We start from the raw sequence: 27115 nt of genomic DNA, 5'->3' as shown, positions 1-27115 counted from the left end.
TCTCATAGGGAATGAAAAGACTTAATATTTTAATGCATCTGGCACATTGTAAGTGTGTTATAAAATTTTGTTAAATAAAATTATTAAAAATATATCAATCCTTATTCTGCCCTGTCACATGATGCCTAATTTTCTCAGCCTTTCAGATTAGGTCTTCTCTTCTCAACTTGACTATCTGCTTTTTGAGTGACGGGATTGTGTTTTCTACTCTTCAAATCGACATGTTCAGTGTTGGGTATAGAATAGATATTCTATAAATATTAGCTGAGTTGAATGAGTGATTCCTTTCTTCCCTAGTTAAGTAGGTCAGCTCTCCGTTGGAGTGGAACTAGGGGTAAGAGTCCACTGCTCCACTTGAGAAAGTAACATACAGTCTCGGAAAACCACACAAAGACATGACAATCCTGGAGTGACCAGCTGTTTAGTGCATGTTGATTTAATGCTCACATGTTTAACTGTCATCTGTATTATGAGTCACTGCCATTGGATCTGTGATGCATAGCTCTTGGTGTAATGAGAATGGATCCTAGTCCCTGCTCTATCACTATGTGATCCTGGTAGAGTTACCTAGGCTTTCTGTAACTAGGACTCTTTCCTCATCAGTCTTCAGAGGTAGGGGGGTGGGAAAGAGTCAAATTGGTTAAATCTTTTACTTCTTTCACCAGCCCCCAACTCTTCAACTTTGTTTCTTTATGCTTACCTAAACTCAGTCATAATGAGAATAGGAAATGGTATGAATAGTCATTGCAAACCCTTTTTCCGCAACTCTTTAAACACCTCTGAGTGTGTTTGTCACACTGCTGAGAAATAAGTATCCCTTTTATCTCCTTTCTGTGCAGAAGTTGAGCATTTGATTATGTAGGGTTTTCAGCCTGTTTGTTGTCATAACGTCATTTTGATAGCCAGCCTCAAAAATGGCCTCAGTGAATCTCACCTCCTAGTATTAATACCTTTGTCTTATCCCTTCACACATTGATCAGGATTGATCTGTGTGTGTAACCAATAGAATATGGCAAAAATGATGGTGTATCACTTCCAAGATTAGGTCATAAAAGACCAAGCTTCTGTCTCTACTGCTCTCACATCCTTTCTGTATTTCTGACCACTGGCTCTGGGGGAAGCCATAGCCTGAATAGATTTATAGAGATTCCCAGTCTTCATAAGCAATCGGCCTGAGGGTCAGTTCCTCCCATTGATATGCAAATAGCAACCAAGGCTCAATCTCAGTAAGTGGACAAACACAATCTATACAAAGAACACACCTGGAACACCTGGCTCAGGTGACCAGAGAAGACTACACTGCTGTGTCTTTGGACATTGGAATGTATTTCCACTATAATTTTATTGGGAATGATGAAAATGGTAGAATACTTTCCTACTACCCTCTCTTTCTAGCAAAGCTTCTATGACATGGAATATCGCTCTAGGCACTTTGTGCTGAATAATGGTCATAGAAAGCAGCTTACAACAGCACACTAAAATTTTCAGTCTGAAAATAAATTAGGCCACATGTGTATTTACTCAGCTCCACAAATGTAGATGCAGCTCATGCTTTCTGCTTTGTTAAGGTAATGATGTCATTTTAGCTATGTGAAAATGACTTAAAATGTGGTTTGGTTTTAGTGGAGTTGTACATTTTTATTTTGTCTAGGTTTTACTATGTGGGTTTCATGTTTTAACATACACCAGAAGTTACTTATTAGTCCATTTATTACTAACATTTTTAAAAACTTTAAACATAATAGAAACTAAGACATTTGTTTTTTAGCATTAATTTATGGTCATTGTGATTGACCTTTTGATAATTTGAACATGAGAAAAAAAATTTGAGAATGATGAAAGGATTTTTAATCTGATGACTTTAAAATAATGTTTTCCTTTGACTGGTGAGTATTTTCATGCTTCTTGTTTATCCTTAGTTGTATTTCAGTTCAGCAAACATTTGTTGAGCATTTTGTAAGAAACAAAACTGAAAGATTTGCTCTTCCATCAGGGGTTAGAATTCCAAAACCACTCTGGGAATCTTTGCACATGGTTTTATATACGTACACAAAACCAAGTCTTTGCAAGGAGGGCATCTGAGTTAGAATCTGTTAACCTGGGCAAGAGAAACTGTTGGCTCAGATCATTTGTAATGGCTTTTTTCTTTTTCTCACTTTTTGAAATGCATTGATCCCTTGAAAAAAGTTCTGCCACTATGAACTAAGTTGCGAAAAGTCAAATATTCATCTTTCTGGAGTTCTCCTCCACTCCTCTTTTATTTTATTTAGGAGCAATAATTCCAGAAAGAGTGGCATGGATGTAAAGGTGTGACTATAATCATAAATATAGGCATAGAATGGGAGGAGCACTTAATCAGATGGATCAGTCTCCCCTCAAGCGAGTTGGTTACCTGCTTTACCCTGTGCTCCACTGGACCTGTGATAATCATCTACCAAAAGAGAGACCCTCCCTTCCCACCCATGCCCTACATTACCAACACAGATTCAGAGCCACGTGCCTTTGGCATTTGGTTTTGGATTCTAAGTGATAAATTAAGTGGTGTTTCCAGTTTACGTTTGTAGGTGGAAAAGAAACTAATGACACTGTTTTGTTTGTTTAGCTCTCCCTTCTGCAGATATTTGAGTCCTCTGTCCAAGGCATAGTTCTATAAACAGGCTCAGAAATAAGACATGGATCCTACCTTCTTACACAGTAGAGTTAAAGTGCTCAGTAGGAGCTTGCCATCCACTTGGGAAAACACGACATATGGATACAACATAAACAGAGACCACAAAAGATAATAATATGAGTAAGTACTAAGTAGCATGTTTGTAGTATATTCAGTCAACATATAATGATAAAGCCTATTAAATGTCAGATACTGCTAACATACCAGGATACAAACATTTTTAGTACAGTACAATAAAGAACCAGGTTATCTGGAAAGCTCAGTTATCTAAATTTTGGGGTACTTTTCTCAAAAAGAGATAAATGAGAATATTTTATTACAAGCTAACAGAAGATATTTACTTATTTTAAAAGTATTTCATGTCACGATGTGGTGCTATATACCCAGTGCCTTCTATAGTGCTTAATGCACTGTAGATAATCATTAATATGTAAGTAACAGAACAAAGTGTTTGTAAATATGGACTATGATTTAGGATTTAAAAATAAAAGTTAAACTTTATCAAATAGTTTGGCCATTTCAATATAGAAAAACAACACATGAGATCAAAATATTCTTTTAATATTCCTTTCTATTGAGCAACCACAAAAAATGATTTTCTCTTTGATTTCCCAAATGATTTAATTTGAAATAAATTTATCAAAGCAAAAATGTGCTTGAAATTTTATTTCAAAGTTTTTCATGAATTATTTTTTTAAGAGACTTCAACGTACTAATTACTGTAACTTTTTTAATATCTTAAAGCAAGTATTTATTATATGGTTCTTCCTTACTGTGAAATGTATTATGCAGATATTTCGGTAAAGTAGTAGTTAAAGGTCCCTGGGAAAACTAAGTCTTCTCTATTGGTTGTGAATCAACTAATAGAATCAACTCATTTTCGTATGGACCCAAGTATTGACATTTTGACATAGTGAGCCAGAGGGGGTAGATAACTTAAGTCACTGTCTTGCGTACACCGCTTCGAGGAGTTTCTAATTCTTAGATCTAGTATAATATTTCTTAATTTTTTAATTAGAAGGGATAGATGATACTTCTTAACTTTAATAGATCCAGAAATTGTAGATGGAACTACCTTTAATCAGATGTAACCCTTTGTTCCTTCCAGTGTACCATTACATAATTATTACCTGACCCAAACTACTCAAACTACTGGAGTGCCCAGTCAGCATATTGGTGACTTGGTTCATTGTTGAATGAAAAACAAATGAACATGTAACTATATCACATTGTGATCACTACACATATAAATTTCCTTGAGTAGCATAAATATCTTTGACAGTCTTATCTGATTCAAGATGACTCAAACCAATTGTACTTAGTTGATAATTAAGATATACAGGATTTTTAAGTCAACAGGCCACACAAGTGACTAAATTGGTTTAGAGGTTTCACTAATCTTTCGTTGGACTCTGTTTCTGTTCATTCTTTCATAATGGACTAGAGCTATTCTTCTTGAAGTGTTGCCACTTTCAATGGAGTATTCGAAGTTTTAAAACTCATGTTTTCTCTACATGGGCTTACATCATTATATATAATTTGTATGTAATTTTTTTTAAAGTTCTCGGAGAGAATGCTCATAAGATCTTGTTCTCTTTTTTCTTGTAATATCTTGTCAAGTGCTTTGTCCTGAGTGAAATCCTAATTTTTTTAGCAACTTCTGTGTCAAGGCTATGAGTAAGCTAAGCAGTTTACTCCCTTCTTTGGCAACAATATCTCTGAGTACGGATCTTGCTCTGTTAGTGTCACTGTTTAGTAATGTCCTTCTCTGCCTTTCACTCTCTCCTTCCACGTTGTTGTTCCATCTTTGCTTATTTAATGTTTATTTTCTCCTTACTTTTTAAATATTAGCATCTTTGATATGATTGTTGTTCTTATTGTATTACATATGCTGTTTGTTCCAGGCAGCATTTTGATGATAATTTAAAAGTTCTCCTTTGCATATGTCCTGCTTTTAAGGCCTTACTAATTCTGTTGATTCAGCCATTAATCCATGTAACCTACAAGCTTAGTTAATTTTGATCTTGACATTATCTTATCACTAGGCTCTCTTCTATAACATCAAGTTAAAAGGTAGACTATAACATTATCTTATCACTAGGCTCTCTTCTATAAAATCAAGTTAAAAGGTAGACTATAACATGATGCATCATTTAATCATTGATGTTAATTGGAAGTAGAAATAATACTACATAGTCCATACAACTACATCATGCTATAATCTCTGTATACAGTTTTCTTTGGTAATTTGAATGTGATTTTATCTAGATGATAACTTTTGAAATGTAATAATAATAAGACAATTGTTTTAGACTAGATTTCCTGAACATATGCTTGCTATTAATGTGGAGATGTTTGAGATAGTCATGAATATCCAATGGACAAATTTTTACTGCCAAATGATGTAGAATGTTGTTGCTGATAGTGGTTTTTGTAGCTTCATTTTAGTAGTCATCTCATTTTGTTCTGAATTACTTCTGGACTAATTTATTCAGAAAGACTCATCAGGAGTGCCTTTCCACAAGCAATATAGAGAATTCTAACTTGATGCATCATCATATCCAGGTAGGATAAAACAGATGTTAGATCTGGAATGTTAGATTGAGTTGGGCTTACCCTTTAGGCAGTGTACACTTCGTAATCATTAATAATATACATCAAGAAGATTAATTTGATAGACTTAAGAAGTGAGTAGTATAGATTGAAGAAGAGAGAGTAAGGAAATAGAATCCAGTTAGTTCATTAAACACTACAGAAAAGGTTATGGGAATTTAGACTCGGGAGATTTTATTTTTTAGTGATAATATCCTGTAAACATAAGATATGGTTATTTGTGGGGAACTAAACAGAGAAGAATCAAAAGTAACACTAGGTCCCTCATACATTGCTGGTAGGAATGTAGTATGGTATGGCTACTGTGGAAAATAGTTTCATGATTCCTCAAACACTTAAACATAGAATTTCCATGTTATCCAGCATTTCCACTCCTGAGTATATACTCCAAAGAAAAAAAAAAAAAAGGATGTTCAAACAAAAATATGTACATGAAATTTTATAGCAGCACTATTCAAAATAGCCGTAAGGTGGAAACAACCCAAATTTCCATCAACTAATGAATAGAAGAATAAATGTGATATAATCATACAATGGAATATTATTCATTAATAAAAAGAAATGAAGTGCTAATATATGCTAGAGTATGAATGACCTTTGAAAGTATTATGCTAAGAGAAAGAAAGCAGACATAAATGACCACATATTATATGGTATGAAGTATCCAAAATAGCAGCTGCTCCCACTGCCCACTGTGTCTAGTCCCTGGCAGCTATGACCTTCTCCTCGTCTTCATAGGAGAAGGTCATAGCTTCCAGGGACTAGACACAGTGAGCAGTGGGAGCAGCTGCTTAACAGGTCCAGGTGTTCCTTCAGGGATGATGAAAATATTCGGGGAATAGATAATGGTGATGATTACACAACATTTTGAAAACACTAAATGCTCCTAAATTATACATTTTAAAATAGCTAAAATAGTAAGTTTCATTCGATGTGTATTTCATCATATTTTTAACAAAATAACTCAAAATTCAGCTAAGTTTAAAAATGAAGTAACATAGGTTTAAATGCTTTCAGGTCCCTGAAAGATGCAGTAAACAGAGAAAAGAAGTTGTAAGAAATGGAATGTGGCAAACTGGGCATTTGTAATCAAATGTTTTTGAAACTTCTGTGTGAGCCAAATAAAATGTGACTGTGGGCTGTGGTTTTCAACCTCTGCTACAAATTGAACTGAGCAACAGTAACTGGTAATGACAAGTAGATAGCTGACAGTATAAATAGACTTAAAGTTCTATATGTATAGAGGATAAATCCAAGTTGTTCACACCATATTGTCATCATTTAGCATGATGCCTAGCCAGCACATATATGTATATGCTCAGTAGACATTTGTTGGATGAAAAATAAATAAGTAAATAAATAAAGGTTGGGCAGAAAGTCTGTATTCTTTTTCTTAATCAATTCTGTCTTCAAATTAGCACCCCCAACTTTTCAGTGAATATATACTCACTTTTAGAATGAGCCTTAGTAATAACTATTAAGAGATATTATTGTGGTCTTGTTTTATGAAAACCATTATCTAGTCTTAGTAAAAAATGATTAAAGGAGTAAAACTCTTTTTTCCTTTTCAAAAATAGCTTCACAAACCTATTTGAAAATAGAATATTAATACATGAGAGACAGGCAGCAGGTTAATTCTTACATTCTGCTTGTAGGTGTCAGATTGCTTTAGAGTTCTGCTAATTATAACTTGTAAGTTGTAATCAGGCTATATTAAGAGGCTACATAGAAGGTTGTAATCATATCCTCCTGCCCATTTCCATAGTCTCAGAGACTAAAATAAGCACATTGACATTGCACTCAGAATAAAAATAAACACTTCAGAGTCACATAATTGAGAAACACATTTTTAAGGAGGAAACATTGAGTAAGTTTTAGTTTTATAAAAGAAAAAGGTTATTTGTTTTTTTTGTTTGTTTCTACAAAGACTTTTTTTAAAAAAAAATTATGTGGTTGCTGAGATGTTTATTTTTACAGGAGTAAATTCTACCATATGCATGTCTGGGGGAGCGTGTTTAAACCAGTGCTTAACTTACTAAAGTTGTGAGACATCAAATGCCAAAATTATAAAGTAGATCTTTAAAATGACAGACTGTAACATGTACATTGATAAATCCACACTGAAAAAGAAAAATTTTAAATTTATGGTGGAGTCTCCCTAACACCATCATCAACTCTACTTATTTGAAAGTATTATTGTGAGGTTGAAAATGAATTAGTATGTATGAAAATTCTTTGGAATTGCTTTTAAATGTAAACCATTTTTTAAAAATAGACTAATTAACCTTTAGCCTATGCTAACACCAACCAAAATATTTTTTTAAATTCTCTAATTGCTTCAGATTCATCGTTATTTATAAGCATTTAAATGTTTTAAAAATCCTGCTTAAACCAGGGTTTAGCACTCTATAGCCTAGACAGTCTGCCTATTTTCGTAAATGAAGTTTTATTGGATCACAGCTACACCTGGACATTTAGGTATTGTCAGTGGCTGATTTTTTGTGAAATTGACAGTGAGTAGTTGACTGCAGAGAACATATGGCCCACAAAGCCAAATGTATTTCTTGTTGGACCCTTTGAGTAATAATTTTGGGATCCCTAGTTTAAACCATACGGCTATCTAATGGTTGATCATTATGATCAAAAAGTAGTTATTTAATGAATACTTAAAACCAAAATGTAAAAGATGATTTGTCACCTTGCAAAGATTTCCTGTCAGGCAGCTAAGAAACTAAAGCTATGTAAAATATTAAGTTAGCAATTCCTTCACCAATTCATTGTTTGCCAGTCTTGTCCTTGCTATTTTTCATAAGAACAAGTGAAATTTTGTTCTTGTTTTCTTTAATTTGAAAATTACTACATAATAAAAAATGCCATTATATCCCCCTGCACCCCCATCACAAAAGAATTTGAAATAGAAAGGATTTTTCTCTGTGATGGTGAATATGGGTCTTTTCTCTCTACTTGATTCCAATCCATAATATCAAACATAAAAACTCTCATTCTCTTTTCTTTCTAAGGACTCTAATTGATTTATTTCTCTTGTTCTTCACTTATGCATGTTTTTAAATTTTACATAGTATGTGCTTATTTAGTAATTACTGAGCATAATAGCATTTAAATATTAGGAAAGTAACTATAGCTCAAAAAGCACAGGAAGTGATGAAACAACTCTCAGAAGTTCACATAACCTGAAACAGAAATGTATGCTACTTCTACTTTCTTTGGATATAGAATTGTAGAATTTTGGAGTGTTAGAGCCAGAATGTTTTGGAGTCATAAGTGAGCAGTGGTTCTCAAATTTCAATATGCATTAGAATCTAAATGGCTTGTTAAAACACAGAATACTGAGTCAACACTTCATTTTTAAGAAGTTCCTGGTTGATGCTGATGCTCCTTGCTGGGGACCATACTTTACAAACAACTCTAATAGAGGAAGGAATGGCTGACCACTCAGGCATTACCTCAGAGAGTTATCAGGATAGTGTATGGTCCTCGGCCTTTTAGTATACCCAGGGGAGATCAGACACTGTAACCAATACTATTCAAACCCGAGAAGCATTAATAAACCCAAAACTCCATTTGTTGTGGCTGCCATGAGAACCAGATACTTGGGATGACAGGGCATGGCCTCTTATACCCTATACTTTGATGAAGACCCTGACAAATTCTATGGTTTCGTTTATGTGAAATTCTAGGATAGGCAAAACTAATCTTCAGTGGGGGAAAAAAGTCAGAATAGTTGTTGCCTTGAGGGTGATAGGATGGAGATTGACTGTTATAAGGAATTTGAGGGGTTTGGAGGCTGACCAAGAACAGAGTTACATGAGAAAAGAAGTCCCTCACAGCATAAGACTGTCTTAGAGGCTTGTGGCCAAAGGGCCATCATCCATCAGGAGTGGTGGACAAGAGAACTCAACTCTCAGGTGATGGAGATTAGGGAGGGTGTCTCTGGACATTACATGTCTAGGTGAAGTCATTCAGTAGCAAGGTGGGGAGTCTGTGGGTCAGAGAACTCCAAGGGGTGGTAGTGACTTAGGGTCTTTCAACCACAAGGCTCTATTTTATCAATGGCTAGCAGATGTTAGTCATAGTTTTATGGAGTATGCAAAGCAGGCAAGAAATAAATGGCTGAAAATCTGCTTGTTAGGGCTATTTTAAAAATAATTGTGTATATAAAAACTTGAGTTGGATTTCAGCAGACTTTTGAGCTAGTGAGTCTCAGCATGCAGTGAAGAAATAAACAACACAGGGCCCAATACACAGAGGCCATCTTTAGCTAACTTATGTAACAACTGAGAGGGACAGAGGAAATTTGTTGGAGTGGTGATAATGTTCTATATCTTGATAAGGGTTAGATTACACAGGTGAATACAGTTGTCAGTGAATATATACTTAAGATTTGTGCATTTAGGTGTGCATACATTTTTCAAAATTATAAAGATTAAATTCTACTTAATGATATGCATGCCGAAGTATTTGAAGGGAAATGTACTGCTGTATGCAGTTTACACTGAAATGTCACAAATAGAATGGATTAATGAGTAGACAGAAGGTAGTTGACAGGTATATGATAAAGTATAGCGCAATTTTAATTGTAAAATGTAGGATGGGGTATACCTGTGTTTCTTATAAAACTTTCAACTTTATGTTTGAAAATTTTCATAATTAAATGTTAAGGACTACAGTGTGGAGATAGACTGAGGACCAGTTAAGAAACGATGCCATCACATTAAAAAATTTACAGAGTTTTATATTTTTTGACCAACTATAAGCTGTTATTTTATAGACACTCAATTTCCTATTTGATCATTTAACTAAAGATCTTGGTGTTTGGCAAAGTCCTTTCTCTAGCATGGACAAATATGATTAAACTCTACTTAATGATATGCATGCCGAAGTGCATTTCTGTCATTATTTATGTGCTTCAATAGGACTCTGCTAATTGATGGCAGGGTAGAACTCAAAAGAGGCCAGGAGTGACAGGAGCATCTTTTCCTGTTCAATGATCTGTTTGTTGTGGCCCAGATCAAGTAAGTATACTCTAAACTCTCCTCTGGTTATCATTACAAAACTGTACTTCCACTAACAAAGATTACCTTTCTATTCAGCGCTTACTGTAATAATGTCTGGTCTCTACTGCAATCTAATATCTGAAGTGAGTTCTACGTTTGTGTTTTGTTTTGTTTTTGCTTTTGCAAAAAAAATGTTTCAATTGTTTATTTATTTAACAAGTGTTTATTTAGATCTCATCCTGTCCCATGCTCTGAATAAATAGAGGATGAATGAAGAATGTGATGAGATGGTCCCTGCTTTCTTGGGGCTTCATTCTAAGGTGTAAGAGCAGGAAGAAATTACAGATTGTGATTAGTGCTAAGAAAATAGGGTGCTGGATGAAGTAAAATATGGGATATATGTTAGGTAGGTGTAGTCAGGGGTAAAAATGATTGAAGGTTGAAAAGCAACCACCCATTCAGATATTAGAGGATCAACATTCTACAAGGAGTGAACACTAGGTACAAAGGCGGTGGGGAAAGTATGGCCATTCGGAGAAGTTAAAAGAAGGCTTATGCGTGTAACTAGAGCATAATGAGCAAAAGAAAGAGTACTATGAATTGAGATTGGAGAAATAGACAAGGATCAGGTTGTAGGCTGTGTTAATTATTGCCTATTGCTATATAACAAATTACCCCAATACTACAAGCATCTCATACAGTGTCTCTGAGTCAGGAATCCGGGAGTGGTTGCAGTCAAACTGTTGACCAGGGTTATAGTCATCTCAAAGCTTAACGGGAACCAAAGAATCCACTTCCCAGCTCATCCCTGTGAATGCTGGCAGGCCTCAGTTGCTCACTGGCTACTGACCTGAGGCTGTAGCTCCTTTCCACGTGAGTCTTTCCACAAGGCTGCTCATAATGTGGTTTTGCTTCCTTCGGAGAGGAAGATCCAAGAAAGAGAGTGAGGCAGAGAGTAGGTGAGAGAGAGAATACCCCAAATAGAAGCCACAGCCTTTTATAACCTCTTTTTGGAAGAGACATATGGTCATTTCTTACATATGCTATTGGCCACGCAGACCAACCTTGCTACAGTGTGAGAGGGAACAGCACAAGGGTGTGAATACTGGGAAGCAGGGACCACTGGGGGCCATCTTGGAGGCTAGGTACCACGAAGGCTATGATAAGGGCATTGGATTTTATCCCAGGGTGTTTTAATTAGGGGAGTAGCCTAATATGGTTCATATTTTTAAAATATGGTTCTGGCTACGATAGCTAATGGATTAGTGGGTAGACAAGAGTAGAAGCAAGGAGACTGGAGAGGAGGTTATTGTCCTGATGAGAAACAGTGAGGGCTTTAACTGAGGAAATGACAGTGCAGCAAAGGATACAGATATATTTGTAATATATTTTAGAGGTAACCAAAATAATTCACTTTTTGCTCAACTCTAATTGCCAAAACAATGAACACACAGCCTACGACATGGTAGTTGCAATTTGCTCCATCCCCCATTCTCTTTTTTAATGAAACATAATAAAAGATAAAAGTACTTTAACAAATCTAATCTCATCAAAGAATTCTTTAGTCACTAGAGAAAGGAAACACTTTTTTCTTCTACCCATATCTCACACCTAAGTTATGCCATGTTATAAATGAGACATGGGCTTGGCTAAAAACTGATTTTATGATATACTTTATTTCATCTGAGTGGCATAAATAACAACAAAGAGCTCACATTTATTGGGATCTTATTGTATGTTGAGTATTTTTCTAGAGACTTTAACTTCTAACTGTTCAATCAGGTGAATAATATTTTCCTCATTTTACAGAAGACATTGATACTCACAGAAGTGAAGTGACTTCCTAAAGATCACAGTTAGTAATCAGTTGAGCTCACATTTAAAACTAAGTCTATCTTATTTCAAAATCCATGCTTTTAACCAATATATGGTCTGCTGTCTCTATTACTTAACTCTTTTCTTATGGATTTTATATAAGATTCTTCAACCATTTAGTTTATTTTTACCCATTAAATCAGTCTTTCTTTTGTGGCAAGTAAAAGGATCTAAATAAATACTCATTTAGTAAGAAATAATGTAGAATGCTTAGTGAACTGTTATTATAGTTTTTAGAAGTTAGAGGCAAAGATAAAGAAAACTGTTTCAGAATGTGTTGGGTTATATTCCTTAGGAAAGATGCCTTTGTGTGTGTGTGTGTGTGTGTGTGTGTGTGGCAAGAACACTTAACATGAGATCTACTGTCTTAACAAAATTTTAAGAGTGCAGTATTAATTAATAGGCTCAATGTTGTACAGCAGATTTCTAGAATTTATTTATCTTCCATAATTGAAACTTAATGCTCATTAATTAGCTCTCCCCATTTTTCCCCTTCTCCTAGGCCTTGACAACCAACATTCCATTCTGATTCTATAGATTTGAGTATTTTAGATGCCTCATATAAGTGGAATTATGCATGATTTGTTCATGCATGACTGGCTTATTTCACTGAGCATAATATCTTCCAGGTTTACCCATGTCATCCCATATTTCACAATTTCTTTGTTTTCTAAGGCAGAATAATATTCCATATAAAACATTTTTTTTATTCATTTATCCATAAATATTCACTTAGGTCGTTTCCATATCTTGGCTGTTGAAAATAGTGCTGCAGTGAGCATGAGAGTGCTAATATCTCTTCAATCCTGATTTGTCTTTCTATGCAAACCCAGAAGTGGGATTGCTGGATCATATGATACCTATATTTTTAATTTTTTGAGGAACCTCCATACTATTTTCCATAGTAGATGCACCATTTTGCATTCCCATTAGCCGTGTACAAGTGTTCCAGTTTCTCCACATCCTCACCAACGCTTGTTGTCTTTTTTGGCTTTTTTGTGTGTTTGTCTTTGGTTTGCATTTTCTTTTAATGATAGCCATACTAACAGGAATGAGTTGAAATTTCAATTTAACAAAATTAACGAGCTTAAAACTTTACCAAGTATCTTTTCCATCCATTATGGAATTAAACTAGAAATCCACAGAGCCCAGAATGTTCAGAATAAATGTAATAGCTACACATGCAGTTTTGGAAGTGGATATGATGTTGTGAGGAATTTAGGGAAACAAGTGTCTCTTTGTCCAAGCCTTTGTACTAAGTCCATTTGAAGCTCTATTCTATTGATAGTGGCTATTGATAGAGAAACAAATCATTATTTTTTTATAATCTACCTTAGTTACCATTCCTTTATTTAAAATGTATCAGATGAGTTCTGAATGCTAGGTATTATATTAAGAGAAACACAAAGATGTTATTTAATTTTCTTAACAATCCCCTAAGACAAGAGTTGTTTTAGATTTTGAGCACTGAGACTCAAGGAGGTTTGTCCAAGTCATAGACTAGGAAATGGGTTTTTAAAGTAGGCCTTCCTTCCAGTGACTGGCCCTTCCTACTGTTCTTCATTATACTTATTACCTGTTTAGCTTTGTGCTCAGCCTGTAGGTAGAAAAGCAAGCAAGCAAAAATATTTATTATAATAATCTATGTTCTACACTTCAGAACCCTAAAAACTATTTACTTGAACATGTATTCAGTTTTTATGAAAGAAAGTATTTTCCTTTACCTTTTTTTTTGGATGTTTTTCCCTCAACAATTATATTTATTTTTAATATTATAATTTAATATTAAAATAAATTATAATGTAATTATAATTTATTTTAAATATAATATTTAGAGTAGAAGTCATTAATTCCTTAACCGAAGTCATTTATCATTCTGAATATTGCTAGCATCTAAGTGGTTTTATGTAACCTATATAGTGTTTTGCTAAAAACCTTTTATATAAAAACAGTTTCTTTACCAGTATAGCGTTGCTGTTTCTGATATTGGCAAAATCTGTGCCTATGATCTACTTCTATAGCTGACTTTTTATTTTTGTTGTTCTTTCTCATATATAGTATACACCATTTTTTCCCACATTCTGCTTTGGAGATCAATCTTTTTGTCCACTTCAATTCACTTCAATGTTTTTATGAAGTGACAATATCTATATCAATTGTTTTCATGCTGTGCTTATTTAAGAGATTCAATTCATAAAAGGTTATTTTACATACTTTTGACATTCATTGAGGATATTACAAACTATGAGTCATCTAAGTTATTTTGGCTGGGGTGGGGCGGGGGTGATGAACCCACCTTCCTTGAGAGAGAGAGAACATGTAGATATAGAGAGATGAACAAGTAAGTCTGACTATAGAAACACAGAAGGAAACTTCATGGAAAGGTATACCCATCCAAGGTTTATAGATTCATAGTGGTTAAGAGTATAAATGACTCAGGAGTCGACACTGCTCAAGTTCAGACTCTAGCTCTTCTAGTTATGCTGTTTGACTTTTGGCAAGTTTGTTAATCTCTCTATGACTCTGTTTCTTTATCTCTAAAATGTTTGAGGATTATACTAAATAATATATGTAAAGTGTTTATAACAATGACTGGCACATGATGTTTTCAGTAAATATTAGCCATTAGAATGGAAGTCATTTTTTAATACTTTTAGACACGTCCTTGTTTTTTTTGTATCAAGAAGGGGATAACCTTGACACTTTTTGATCTACGGAAAGAATAATTGGGATGACACTTTCCAGGTCAACAGATGTGGCAATTCCCTAATGGCATCTGAAGTATCTAATATAGAAAGAAAAATGCATGAAAAACATAAAATGTGTAAAAACAGATATGGAAACATACCTTTTCATCCAAAAGACTTGTACTTTCAGTTTTATATTGCCTAATTGTTGTCAAGAAATAAGATTTTTAAAAAGAAAAAATAAAATAAATTTTAAAAAATTAAAAAATATATAAAAATTTTAAAAAAAGAAAGAAGATTTTATCTTCAATTGAGTGTTTCATTAAAACATCAAAAGATCCATAAGAATTGGGTGGAAAATATCAAAATGGAATAAAGAAAGAAGACATTGTGCCACCAAGCACTTTTCTATTACATTTACATTAAGTGTGCCCTACGGGGAGCATAAATGAGACTGTGAATCTAGATTATCCTTCATGTGTAGTTCCTGTGAATTTTTTTTCTTTTTTTATAAACCCTACTGAAGAGTTTTAACTTTAAATATTCCATGGGGAGTTTTAGGAATAGTTCTATATGGAATAGCTTGATTTCATTTTAACTTTTAGTGTTTCCATAAATGGTTCCAAATGATAGGTTACCTTGAGCATTCTCTGTATCTTTCCCTGTGACTTCTAACGATTTAAGTTTCATGTCCATTATGGGCATTAAATCTGTGATTAGGTCAGGAGAGATGGTGGTTTCAATACTGGGGGTCTAAGAGAAATTAGGTAGAAATTGTCAAAAAGCAGTTTTATTGCTGAATTAAAGTAGGTCACCTTCTGATCCCTAGAGATAAATAATTGTGTCAACTCTACTTAAATATAGTACTTATTGGCCTTTTTTTGTTCTAGCCAGGATATAAGGAGAAATGGTGGAAACAAAATCTTAAGATAGGAAATTTAAATAAACTTTGCTTCTAAAGACTAGAAAATCTTGTAACCACTCAGCTGCAAATTTATTGTAAATTCCTCTAATTAATTCCAGGTTATATTTTTTAGTGCATCTATCGTTGTTAAGGTGAAAATTTTATAAATATTTTACTCAATAATGTGGATTTTTAATCTTTTGTTCAGGCAGTCAAATCTTTTTGGAAGTAAGCAAATTATAAATAGTAAATGAATCAATTATTTATAACTGCAGTAAATTTAAAATTAGGATTTTGATCCAATGCAATACTCAATGTATAGAAATGTAAAGTAACCAGTTTATGACTCTTTGCTGCCATAAGTGCAGGCATGAAGACTAATATACAAAATCTCTTAAAGGTCTTTTTGGGCCAGAGTAGGCAACCATGTTACGATTTACTCCAGTAGGCACTGAAGATAAAAACAATGAATAAGACATTCTTTGTACATGAGCAGTTTGAATTGTCCTCTTATCACAAGTACAGAAACGCTCATAAAATTTAAAAACAAAATAACAAGAAGTCCTGTCTAGTTTTTATCTTTCTAGATATAACAACGAGTTTAAAATAAAAAATAAAATAAAATTAAGTGACATGTGGACAGCAAGCTGTATCAGTGAAGTGGGAGGAGGCAACGCCAATAGCATAAAATCCTTTGTCTTGGGCTGGCCCACGGTGAACTTTGTGGCCATTTTCAAGCGAGAACCATAGCTTGTCCTGTATTTCCATGGGTTAGCTACTGTGAAATACAGTCACCTATGTAATTTCTAGGACAGAGAGGAAAAAAAAAAGGTAATTAAATTTTGTCCTCCTAAGTTTTAAAGGAAAATATTTTATTCTGATTGAGTTATTCTGCAGGCAGTAACTCATCTTTCGGTACACCCTCAATAAAGACAATTGCCTGCCATATGTTTCTCCCAAGAAGCTTTTTATTAAAGCATGTGAAAAGTAATGGTTAATATTGAGAACTCTAGGAGTCATTTATCTGGTTTGACTCAAGATTTTTAAAGGGGCTTACTGAAACACCTCAAGGACTAGGGAAGAGAGATAGTTATCAGAGTGCTAGGACCCCCCACCACCTCCACCACCAAACATTCCCTTCCCTAATGTTTAGGTATTGTTTTACACATTGAGCTTTTGAGCTGGTCTTTTCATATGGGATGGCTAAATTGCACAGCAGTTTCTGATTTTGGTATCTATGGTGGTGTGACAATCAAAAGCAAATTTATGATTCAAGAAATGAAAGTTAATTTTCTAAGACTCACTTGTGGCTAGGATATGGTTGAAAAGTATATGAATAGAGAATCTTTGTGCTCTTATCCTCAGCATGCTAAACTGGCACTTTCCAGTTCAGGATGAGCATACCAAATTTATATCTGTGATTTTGAACAACTGTACCCTCAAGGCCAGCATTTGCTTTCCACTTAAAGAATGGTTGTTCATCACATGCACACAATATTTTGTTTTCTTTTGTTTGCTTCTTCCCTTCCCACTACCACCAAACTTCTCAGGCATCATCCTAAAGCCAAATAATGGAAAGTTTCCAAGCTGTTCACCTTCTAATAAAAGAAAGGCATGTTGTTAAATACTGTTATGCACTATGGCATCACAAGATTTAAAGAACTTATTTAGAAGAAACATGTATTTATATCATTCTCTACATGTCTTCTATTACATGACAGATTTCTCTAGATATTATCACTTCCAATTGCTTAATCTCCTTGGACTTACTGGTGCAAGAAAACAATTTCATGCGAGGGGTGGGACTACATGATGTCCTTAATCAAGAAGTTTCCATGAAACTTTTTTTTAAGAAGAAGGGAAAATGTAGAATCAAGTTTCACATACATTGTATTCCTCAAAAAGGAGAAAATTTTAACTACATAAGTAAGGTTAATGTCCCTAGTGATGTCATGTGAATATCACATACCCCTTGATAGAATGTGATGAAAAGAACAATTCACCTCTGTAGTATTTCTCCCCAAAACACATAATTTCAGTATCATCGTGAGGAAAACATCAGACAAGTCCAAACTGAGGGCTGTTCAATAGGTTACCAGACTAGTATTCCTCACACCTGTCAAGGTCAAAAAAAAAGAAAAAAAGAAAAAAAAAGGAAAAGATATAGAAACTGTCACAGCTCAGACACTAAGGACACATGATAACTAAATGCAATGTAGTATCCTGGATTGAATCCTAGAACAGAGAAAGGGTGTTAATGAAAAAACTGGTGAAATCTGCATATTCAAGAGCTTGATTAATAGTAATGGACTAATATCAGATTCTTAGTTTGACAAATGTGCCATCGTATTATTAGAGGATAACATTAGAAGAAACTGCAACTGGGTGAGAGGTATACAGGGACTCTCTGTATCATCTTTACAACTTTTCTTAAAATCTAAAGTTATTTTGGAATTGGAAGATTACTTTTTTAAAAAGTAGTGTTGAAGAGGTAATATTTGGCAGAGTGAGGTCTTAACAGACTGACCACCCTATAGATCGGTGGTCCCCAACCTTTTTGGCACCAGGGACCGGTGCTCTTATGAGAATCTAATGCCTGATGGCGTGAGGTGGAGCTAAGGTGGTGACACTAGCACCTGGGAGCAGCTGCAAATACGGATGAAGCTTCGCTCACTCGCCTGCCGCTCACCTCTTACTGTGGGGCCCATTTTGGGGACCCCTGCTATAGATAACAACTGTAAACTCTGAAAAAAATACAACAAGCTACCTGAAGGCTCTGGAAAGTGCACAAAAGTTGGGAGATTTTGGAGAGGAATTGAAACTTTGAAGGAAGCCTCAGTTCTGGGTGAGTATCCTATTTCTAAGGCATTAAGCTGAGGGCAGGCAACAGTTACATCATTGTGGAGGGCAACTGAATTGACAAAAACCTGCAGTTTTTGTCTGGGTCAGCCACAGCCACAGCAAAGTGAGGGAGGGAATCTCAAAAAGGAGAGTATCAGAGAAGGAAAGCTTTACATTTTGTTTACAGAGCCTCTGGATGATTGCTGACCATACACACATCGAACAGACTCAGAGGAGCTTAAAGCTGATGCTAAAAGAATTCAGCTGAGGCACTGCTCACCACAGGTGAGACAGAGTTTGCAGCTTGACTCTAATCAAGTTAATTAAAAACATCAACACTGTTTTACAGACACAACAGAAATCAGGCCCTCCACACAAAACATTCATGATATCCAGAATATAATCTAACACTTCTCGACATACCAATAATCAGGAAAGAGAAAAGACAATTAAGAGGCCAGTCCTAAGGTGATCCACATGTTAGAATTAGCAAAAAAGAAATTTAAAGCAGCTTGTAATTTTGCTCAGTATGTGAAAGGAAAAGACATTTGAAAGGAATGAAAAGAGACAATCACGGCAGAGAAATAAACAATATACAAAAAAGAACCAAATAAAAATTCTAGAACTAAAAACTACGACATCTTAAAGTATAACTATCTCCTGCGTGGCTTTAGCTGCAGAATGGAAATGAAAGTGGAAAGAGTGAATTTGAAAATATATCAATATAAATTTTCCAATCAGAAGAATAGGAAAAACATAGTTTTTAGTGAAAAATGCATCCAAGTTTTGTTAGAAAATACCAAAAGGTATAGTATACGTGTAATTGGAATTCCAGAAAGTGGAGAGCGAGGGGATGAGACAGAATAGATACTTGAAGAACTGCTTTTGAAAACTTTTCAGATTTAATGAAAGACACAAATTATACTGATTTAGTCGGCTCAGTGAATGCCAAAAAAGAGTATAAAGAAAATTTCACCTAGTCATGTAATAGACAAAATGCTATGAACCTAAGATAAGAGAAAGTATTGACAATGCCAGAGAAATGCACCACATTACCGACAGGGGAACAATTTGTATCACTATGGGTTTCTCATCAGAAACTGTGGTAGTTTCAGGAGAGAGTGAAATGGCATCTTTAAAGTCCTGAAATAAAAAAGAAAAAAAAAATTCAACCTTGAATACTGTCTCCAGCAAAATTATCCCTCAGAAATGAAGATGAAAAAAGGAGATTTTTAAACTCTAAGGATTTATTGCCAGCAGAAATGAATTACCAAAAAAAAAAAAAAAAAAAGTGCTGATAGTTTCGCAGCCTAAAGTGTAATGATATCAAGGAAAGCTCAGATCTTTGGGAAGTGGTGAAGAACATCAGAACTGGTATATATCTTGGTAAATATTAAGAAAATCTAGGTCACTATCAGGTTAAAATGCCATCAGGCTAACAGCTCAAGTAGCAGTGTCTCCTAGCCAGTCACGATGATATCTATAAGGAAACACAAAAAGATTAAAAGCTTTGAAATTCGAGACTGACCAACTGCCAGAAAACGTGATGAGTTTCTAATTGAATCAAATTGGAGGAAGAGCAAACAATCAGTGTGAACTTTCCATTCTTTAACTTGGGAAACAGGAGAGATCATAACCTCGCAAAAAAGGCAAAATTAATTTCGTATCTCTATCAGTACTTGTACCTCGATTTACAAATCGAGGATCTACATCTACCAGAAAAATAGGCACTGCAACTCAATTTTACAGATTAACTGTACAGTTGAGTGCTCATTTCATGTCATCGATAGGCTCTTGGAAACTGTGACTTTAAGCAGAACGATGTACAACAAAACTGATTTTGCTGTCAGCTAATTGATATAAACAAGAATTAAGTTCCTAGAGCATATTTCTGGTCACAAAAAAAAAAATCACCAAACTTCCAAATAAAGACCCCAAACACTTCTAAAATCAAACATTGAAATAAATCCGAGCTATGCATACATTTAAGAAAGAATAATGAAATCAAGTGAGATAATCATTTTCCAACCTGCTTATTTCATTTGAGGGTCCCAGGTGGGACAACCCTGGACAGGACTACATTCCATCACAGGGAGCACACACACACACACACCCACATTCACTCGTACTGGGACACTTTAGAAATACCAGTTAACCGAATATGTGCATCTTCGGGATGTGGAAGGAAACTGGAGTAACCAGAGAAACCCCATGCAGACATGGGGGAAATGTGCAAAATCCACACACAGTGGTCCCAACCAAGAATCGATTTTTTTTTTTTCTCATCAGCATTACAACGAAACAGTGTTGAATGAGACGACATTATTTGAGGACCTGCTGTATAGTAATATGGGAGCATTATTTAAAAGATATAGGAAGTATTTAAATCTGACAATGCTCTAGCTACAAGAGGAATCAGGAAAATATTTTAACTTAAGGGCCTAGTATGAATTTTAGTCTACAAACAGGTGGGTATGAAAGAAAAACCTGTTATCGATTGATCAAATTAGAACTCATCTTGAGCCCCCATTGTGCCAGACTGTTAGGAAATTAAATTTCCTTCTTTACTGGAACCCCTGTTTTCTTAGGGTAGAACCAGAATACAGGATAGTTCTCTGATGTCTCCAAAACAGGTTCAGGGCTTGAGTTCAGTCTATTGTGGTCATAGCTGACATAATATTTGCTATGCCCAGAACGCTTTTACATTCAGAGATGCTCATTCCTTGCCACATGTAGGGTGCAGGTGTCTTTGCTGATATGAAATCCTTGGTGCCTAGGAACAGGCCTCCCTAGTTGCTTCTCACAACCATTTCCTCTGGGGCCTTTCTGTTTCCTTCGGCACCTCAACCGTGTGACATATAGTTCCCAGCTCACTGCCAAGGATGACAGAATCTATCCCTTCCCAAATTTGAGGGAATTTTTTCACTCTGCCTTGCCCATACTCTCTCTAGAATATACTGCTTTCTCTTCTCCTGGCTCTTATCAAATGAGCTTAGGTGTTTATGAAACTCTGAGGTCATCTTCATTTTGGAGTATTTCTGTTTTTAGTTATGTAAAAATGCCTGAGATGAAGAATTACTAAGGAAGTCCTCTCTTCTTGCACAGAGCAGGAGAAAGAGGAAAATACAAGAAGACTGCACAAATCGATTTCAATAAATGAACCTGACATACCTCATCATCTGTTTCTTTTTAAAGTATTGTGTGCTGTACATTCAAACAGTGGATCACTATACAGCAATGAGAATGAACAATCTAAAGTCACATCCAGTAATATGGATAAGTCTCACAAACACAATGTTGACTGAAAGAAGCCAGAAAGAAAATAGTACATACTGTATGGTTACATTTGTATAAAGACCCATACAAGAAAAACTATTCTGTTCTGTTAGAAGTCAGGATGGTGAAAACCAGTGCCCGAAAAGGGGCACAAAAGACCTTCCAGGGTGATTTTGTGTTTCATAGTCTGGGTGCTGGTCACATGGGTATGTTCAGTTTGTGAAAATTCTTCAAGCTGTGCACTTACATGTTGTACGATTTTCTCTAGTGTCAATAAAGTTAAAAGCAAAACATACTGTGTTAAAGGGGCAACTTTCTTTAACCGCTTTGAAAAAAGTTAACAGGTCTAAAGAAAACTCATCTATTTCTCAACATAAATTTTTGCTAAATAAATCCAAGATTTAACATAAATGCACTTAGAAAAGCTGTTTAGGAAAGAGGAATACAGCAAAAGAATGTAAGGAATTGTGAAAGATGAAAACTGCATGGTCGTTAGTAAAAGAGATATAATATACCCCTTCTGATGATCAATCCAGGAGATGGCTGATGGAGAAAATTGCTAAGTAATGAAGTTAGAAACAAATTCCAAACATTTGTTAACTGTATTTTTCTGGAATGAGAAAATGACTACGGTTTTTAACTTCTTTATGAAGTTTAGAAAAGCTAGTGAAGAACAAGACCATATAGCAATAAACTTTAAATTATTTTTAACTTTAAGAATTAAACATAGCAGTGACTTCAGCAGAAAAATTAATACTACTTGTGTTGTAAATGGATTGATCTTATTGGGAAGATAATAGTGATTAAGAATAAGTTTTCTATGAACTAATTTACTAAATTAACAATGCCGTTCTGTATGTTTTCACTGATAATGCCAAATTCTCTTTAATCTCAAATTAAGCATATTTCCTATTTATTTGACACAAACTATAAAAACACTCTGGGTCAATTAGCCCTGATTTACAGATGCGGAAACTGAAGCTTGGAGATGTTAAATGATTTGCACATGATCATATAGTTTGCATCTATCCTTGAAACCAGTGTTCGAATTCCAAATTAAGTACTCCTTCCACTCTAAGAGTAGCACTTGTAGAAGAGTTGGAGAGTAAGAAAATGGGCCTCTCTTAAATCCATGCAAGAGGTTTTAATAAAACTAGACTTGAGTGTATAGATTTTCCTAAGGAGAAGTTTCACTTGAGAGTTCTCCAGAACCCAGGGATGCCAAGGTTGCAGTAGTGTGTAGCTACATGGATAACAGGCTGTGGATAGTTCTCTGTCAGATTTGAACATGTTAGTATAAGTATTTTATGTGGTTTAATTTTTCTCTCCCATTTTATTTGATTGCCGTTTTCCAGAACAAAAGGACGAATGGCTTTCCCTCCTGCAGAGGTATTTTTTCAGTATTCACATGTTTAATCTTTAACCTGTAGTTAAGTGAATTGAATTCTTCTCTGCAGAAACGTGTGCCCCAAACTGTTCCCCTCTCCTTAGTAGAAATTGTTCATTTGTCCTCAAATAAACTGTTGTTTAGACTGTACACTAGCTACTACATACTGTGAGTAATATTCTGTCATTACATGTATTTCTTACTTTCTTGGAGAACATGGAGGTCTGGTTAGATTATTTGAGACAGAAATTAGTGGATAATGTCTCCAATCTCTTTTTCTGTCTCCAACTTACCATTTGGAGTTAACAATTTCCTCAAAGCATTATTAAGTCTTCATAATGAAGGGTTTTCTGCTGAGCACCTCAAAAATCAATCGTTATTCCTACCTTCAAGCATACAGGCTAAAATGGTCAAATTAGGTTCATCTCTTATTCTTTTAGTTCTTCCCTTTATTCTTCCCCCTCTCCCTTCCCAGGCAATGGGAAAACCAAGATTTATACTCCACTGGAGAGCTAAATGAATAGTGAAAGTTCATTGTTTTGGCTCAGTCTCGTAAAATATTAGATGTGCTCCTGTACATAAGTCAGATTTTGGGCCTGTCGAGATAAGGTAGAGAAGCTTTGAGGATAAAACGTCACCCAGAGGTGCCTAAACCTGACTGTGCTTCTCAAAACAAACCTCATTTGAAATGAATCTCCCATTTCTTGTGTGCGTGCCCATACCTAATGTCCTGATATATACTTTTTTATCTTCCAACCCATAATGTAATCTCACTTTGCTGAGTCCTACCATCTGTCTTTTTTTAAAAGATAGCATGTAAGTATATTGAAAATATGAGCAAAATAGATTGTTATAAATATAAACAATTTAGCGAAAACTGACTCAGTGTTGTTTTGGGTTGTCATTGCATTTGATTAGATACATCAATGCAGAGAAAGAAAAGGATTATCCGAAGAGCATTCCCCTCAAAATCTTCACCAAGGACATTGGGAATTGTGCAGATGTAAGTGATTCTAAGCCAGAAAATTAAATTCCAAGTCCCTGCATAAGGCAGAACATCACGTATTAAAAAGAGAGAGAGTGAGAAAGACAGAGAGGCAGGCAGGCAGGCAGGCAAGCAGTGTATGTGCTTTGCAAGGTAGGCATTTAGAAATACCACTGTGGGAAAGTGCATTTTCCTCGGTATGTGTATGTCTTCGCATATATGGAAAGTAAACCCTAGAGAAAATGAAGCAAGAGAAATTCATATTGACCGCAGTATTTAACATTGACACATAGAAGGAGTATTGCTGGTCAGACTCTTCTTCCTTCCCTCTGGCATTGACGTTTCTCTGGACCCTTTCAATAGCAGCTGCATAGGCTTATACTAAAGCCATTTCCACAAGGAGTTATTCCCCATTAGTAATGAGGAATTTTCCCCACCTTCACTTCTTAAGTAGAAAGTGTTTTTGGAAAGTTCTTCATTCCTTGAGTTTTTAGGGATTGAATTCCACAGGTTAATAAAAAGGTGAGCTGGGAGAGATGACATTTTTAAGGGATCAGAATATCTCTGCCTCACAGTTTGTATCATATTAGTCAAAGAAAAATGAAGTCTATTTAAGACCAGTTATGTGTAATTTGATGAATGAAATATAGTACAAATGCCAAGACGTTATCAGCTATGAACAAAATGGAAACTTGTGAATATTTTTATTTTTACTATGAATTGTCATACTTCACAGTAACTCTAGATCACACAGAATAGTTTTGCATGTGGAAAATGTGTAGTACAAACCTTTGGGTTTTGGCCAAAAGCAAAAGTTATACAAATGTTTGGACATGAGAGCCTGAAGTCACTGCTTGAGGGAAATACTCAATTTTTATGGTATGAATACTGCAGAGATCTATATCCTGGAGCAAAGTAGCCCATCCCCCTGCCCCCAGGAAAAAACAAACAAACAAACAAACAAAAACACTTTTTTACTGCTGGCTTTGATTCAGTTGTTGTGGCAATTGGTTACCTTCAGGATTTTCATAGCAATTCCCTTGAACCTTGCTTTTTTAACACTTTCAGTGAATGGGAAGTGTGTGCTTGAGAGAGGACTAGTGATCCACTCTCACTAGGGAAGAGGAGACACACAATGTGGTTGGGTGCTGTTTTGTTTTTGTTTTTGTTTTTGTTTTTTTTTTATCACTGGTACCCTGGTTAAATCAACAATAATATGACAACTGTCCTTTCCTCTCTGAAGTTACTTCATGCCAAGAGTCTCCTTTCGGAAGACCTGCGTTCAGAGAGAATGATTCCCCCCAAATAGGAGTGCATGCATGGGGAAGAATTCTTTATCCTTGGCCTTTAGATATGTAGCTTGTCAGTGAATTCCACTAAATGGAAAAACAATAGCCGCATTTTCAGTTTTGTCTGTTTATTTGTTGACTGGCCAAAGGGCACTAGTTGAGAAATTTACTTGTTTTGTCTATTAAAGAGGCATGCGGGGGAAAAATACAAATACTATAATTACTGTTTTGAACATATGTGCCTAATATTAAGAAAAATTATCTTAGAAACCAGGTACATGGGGAGCGATTATTTGTACAAGGTAGTCTTCACATTATAAAAGACTTCAGGAGAAAATTTCTTTAAATTAAATGGCAGAGTTTACAGACTTAAAAAAAAAAAAGCAGCCTGTCACAAAATTATATCTCACTTAAAACCTAGTATATAAACATCTTCACTTGATAGAGACAAACATTAAAAGTTGGGGGTTGGGTGTTCTGTCTCCTGTTGGATTCTCCTGAGATACTTTTTGCATAATCTCCAGTTACTAAGAGTAGTACAAATGAAATCAGTTAACAAGAATCCCGAAGAGTGTAATTTGTCAAAAGTCAAATAATTGGCTCAGAGAAATACTGTAATGAAGGATAAGTGACGAAATTATCAATGGATTTACTATTTTTTTTAAGTGTCCTTTTTTGTTTTATGTCACTTTTCTTGTCTTCTATTTATGTATATTTATCATGCCAATTTTTCTAAGACCGCATTGATATACATGTAAACCTAGTAATTAATATTTCTTTTTCTGAACTCTGGCCTTGCCCCAGAATCTTCTTAGTCCCGTATGTAGTAATTTTTTAATGTAGTTTAGCACAGGGCTATTATAGATACCCTATTCAATGGCAGAGTTGGTAACAGAATTGAGCTTTCTAAAATTTTCAGTCCTCCTTGCTAGATTCATTGCTTTTAAGGCCTCTACAGATTTTGACAACAAAAATCTCATAACCACAGTGCCTGACATATAGAAAGTGCTCAATAAAAAGTGGTTTTTAAAAATTCTAAACTTTAAATGTCTTTTAGAACCAGTTCTTATTTCGAATTTACCTAAACTGACCTTTCACATGCAAAGAAATAAAAACCCACACTGTGAAGACAGTACTCGGGAAGAAAAAGAAAATGATTCAGTTCTCTCCCTCTTTTACTACACGTTGCATTATGGAAATGATGCAAAGGATCAACCTCACTGATTTCTGTTTGGTCGAGCCACGTGTTCTTTTTTTGAAGAGAAATATATGTTTTATTAAAAGGCATATGTAATGAATCAAAAGTAAATTATACTCGGAGTTTTGTGTTCTAATGGAGTCATATGCTTTACTCTGTCAAAACTTGAAATCAGGATTTGCCTTTAATCATTTGACAATAATTATTTGTTCTTGTTTTAAAATCCTTTATTTATAGCAAGATTTCGTTTTCTGCTACAGTCTAAAACTATAGCAATAAAGAATTCCGATACAGTGAACAAAGTTATCAACATGTCCCTGTTGATATACCAATTACCAATTCTAGGTATAACTATAAGTTACTTGGTTAGATAT

At 35.0% G+C, this 27115-nt stretch overlaps 1 protein-coding gene across 1 annotated transcript in view; it reads left to right on the top strand.

The window, feature by feature from the left end:
- LOC120586952 (rho GTPase-activating protein 20-like) overlaps window positions 1-27115 on the top strand; it is a 107435-nt gene that overhangs the window by 61511 nt on the left and 18809 nt on the right. The window contains 5 exon segments of the mRNA XM_039843508.1: window positions 10186-10317; window positions 16353-16501; window positions 23229-23271; window positions 24188-24272; window positions 27002-27106. Of these exon segments, the coding sequence (XP_039699442.1) occupies window positions 10186-10317; window positions 16353-16501; window positions 23229-23271; window positions 24188-24272; window positions 27002-27106 (514 nt within the window).

This window comes from Pteropus medius, unplaced genomic scaffold (assembly GCF_902729225.1).
Source record: "Pteropus medius unplaced genomic scaffold, Ma_sr-lr_union100, whole genome shotgun sequence".
Lineage (NCBI taxonomy): Eukaryota > Metazoa > Chordata > Mammalia > Chiroptera > Pteropodidae > Pteropus > Pteropus medius.
This window is presented reverse-complemented; position numbering and strand designations above follow the sequence as displayed.